Raw genomic sequence first — 2170 nt, 5'->3', positions numbered from 1 at the left:
TTTGAAGCAATTTGTGCATTTGTGCGGTAGAAATCTAGTGTGCACCAATTGGTGTGTTTTGAGATGACTAAGTTGTGTGTATGATTTGGAGCAAATTGAGCATTTGTGCGGTCGGACACCAGTGTGCACCAATTGGTGTGTTTTGAGATGACTAAGTTGTGTGTATGATTTGGAGCAAATTGAGCATTTGTGCGGTCAGACACCAGTGTGCACCATTTGGTGTATTTTGAGATGACTAAGTTGTGTGTATGATTTGAAGCATACTGTGCATTTGTGCGGTTGGACACCAGTGTGCATCAGTTGGTGTGTTTTAAGATGACTAAGTTGTGTGTATGATTTGGAGCAAATTGAGCATTTGTGCGGTCGGACACCAGTGTGCACCAATTGGTGTGTTTTGAGATGACTAAGTTGTGTGTATGATTTGAAGCATACTGTGCATTTGTGCGGTCGGACACCAGTGTGCACCAATTGGTGTGTTTTGAGATGATCAAGTCGTGTGTATGATTTGGAGCACACTGTGCATTTGTGCAGTCGGACGCCAGTGTGCATCAGTTGGTGTGTTTTGAGATCAGATAAACGATCAAAGCTTTTGTGGCACTGCTGACACTTGTGCGCTTTGTCATTTCTTTTACTATGGTTTGTCTGTTGTTCACCGAAAGCACTGTTTGAATTTACATTAACCACCGCTTCAGTTGGCTGAGGTTCTGCAGAATGAAAAGTGTTACAGAAAAGAATAAATAAACACCCAGTGCCCACTCACCACTGACTGTTTCATAATCCTCATCATCAATTTCAGTGGCATCAGAGTCTGTTTCCGATTCTTCATTCTCACTCAATGTCTCATTCACTTCAATCACATTTTCAGCAGTAACAGCAAAATTATTTTCCATAATCAAATGAAACTCATCGTCGAACATATCAATTGGCGTTTCATCCTGTTCTTCAGTTTTAAATTTTAATTTTGTTGATTTAAAAAAAGTTTTTTATTAAAGTTAATAGTATCAATTTCCTACCACTTACCATTGCCTACTGGTTGATCGACACTTTCCAAAACATCGTTCTCAATCTCCGAATCTTTTTCTTCTTTCACTACTATTCCCTTATTCTCTTCTTCACCATTTTCTTCATCATTATTTTCACAATCAAACTCGTCGTACATGTCACCGTCAGTTCCGAACAGCTGCTCAGTGTCAGACATTTTCCTCTGTAACTGGTTAGACAAACAACAAATCAAATGGAAAGAAGTAAAGTTAGATTCAGCAGCTGAAGACACAATGGACAATATAAACGGCTCAAATCAAAACAAATACCATTGAGCAAGCCTGTGGTCACTTTCTCTTTCTCTCCCTTTACTGCAGCTCACGTGTCCCTAGGGCCCACGTGCATGTGCCGAACCGGCCTTTCTCGATTAATTTGCATTTGTTCAGGTATCGATGGTTTTGAGAAACTGTCTGTCTTTTTCACTTTACAGTTTTTTAAACAGTTAGTTGACTTGCTGTTGTTCACCAGCAACAGGTGTCGGTAATGTTTGCAAAAATACCATTGCAAAAATAAAAAATGTTTTTAAAAAACACTTTATTTTAAGAATAGCTAAATAGATTACAAATAGTGTTCAGTGAAAGGGAAAGCAGAAAAATGATTCGTTTTTTACTAAAATCTTTGCACTGCGCGGTACACTTTCCGGCAAGATGGAAGTTGGCATGGCATGATCAGATATGCCAAATGAAAGATAACAACTCAATTTATATTTTGATCGTCTTCGATTCGCTGATTTAACTTTACTTGTTTTTTAAATTAATTTTAAAGTTTTTTTTATTTTTTTCAAATTTTTATGATTTTTTATCCAAAATCTTTAATCAAAAATCGTTCAAGAAAAACTAAGACCTTTAAAAATTAATCGAAGACGATCAAGTTTTAGATTTTTTTGTTACCTTTCATTCGGCATTTTTGATCAAGCCATGCCATTTTCTATTTTGCCGGAAAGTGTACCGTAGTGTTCATGAAACGTAAGTTCTTGCTGATGGCGACCCAGTCATCGGAGAACCAAGTTATCTTTATAAAACTGCTCCACATGAAACTCCTAATAACTTGTATTGAGTGTACTTTTCATAAACATTATAGCCACCCCAAAATCAAAATTCGAAAAAGCAGTCAAAAAGTGCGCGGTGTT

General features: G+C 37.3%; 1 protein-coding gene across 1 annotated transcript; it reads right to left on the bottom strand.

Moving 5' to 3' along the window:
• Positions 1–432: 432 nt before the first annotated feature.
• On the bottom strand, positions 433–1198 carry LOC108382570 (zinc finger protein 436-like; the record flags this gene model as incomplete). Its single annotated transcript, XM_017638933.1, has 3 exons — positions 1021–1198; positions 761–940; positions 433–704 (listed from the first exon to the last, which is right to left on the bottom strand). Coding segments are annotated over exons 1-3 (630 nt in total), but the record flags the coding sequence as incomplete, so codon positions are not given.
• Between the last annotated feature and the right edge of the window lie 972 nt (positions 1199–2170).

This window comes from Rhagoletis zephyria, unplaced genomic scaffold, assembly GCF_001687245.7.
Source record: "Rhagoletis zephyria isolate East Lansing unplaced genomic scaffold, Rhagoletis_zephyria_1.1 Rzeph_scaffold_27576, whole genome shotgun sequence".
Lineage (NCBI taxonomy): Eukaryota > Metazoa > Arthropoda > Insecta > Diptera > Tephritidae > Rhagoletis > Rhagoletis zephyria.
The sequence above is the reverse complement of the archived record's forward strand: the minus strand, read 5'-3'. Positions and strand labels throughout refer to the sequence as shown.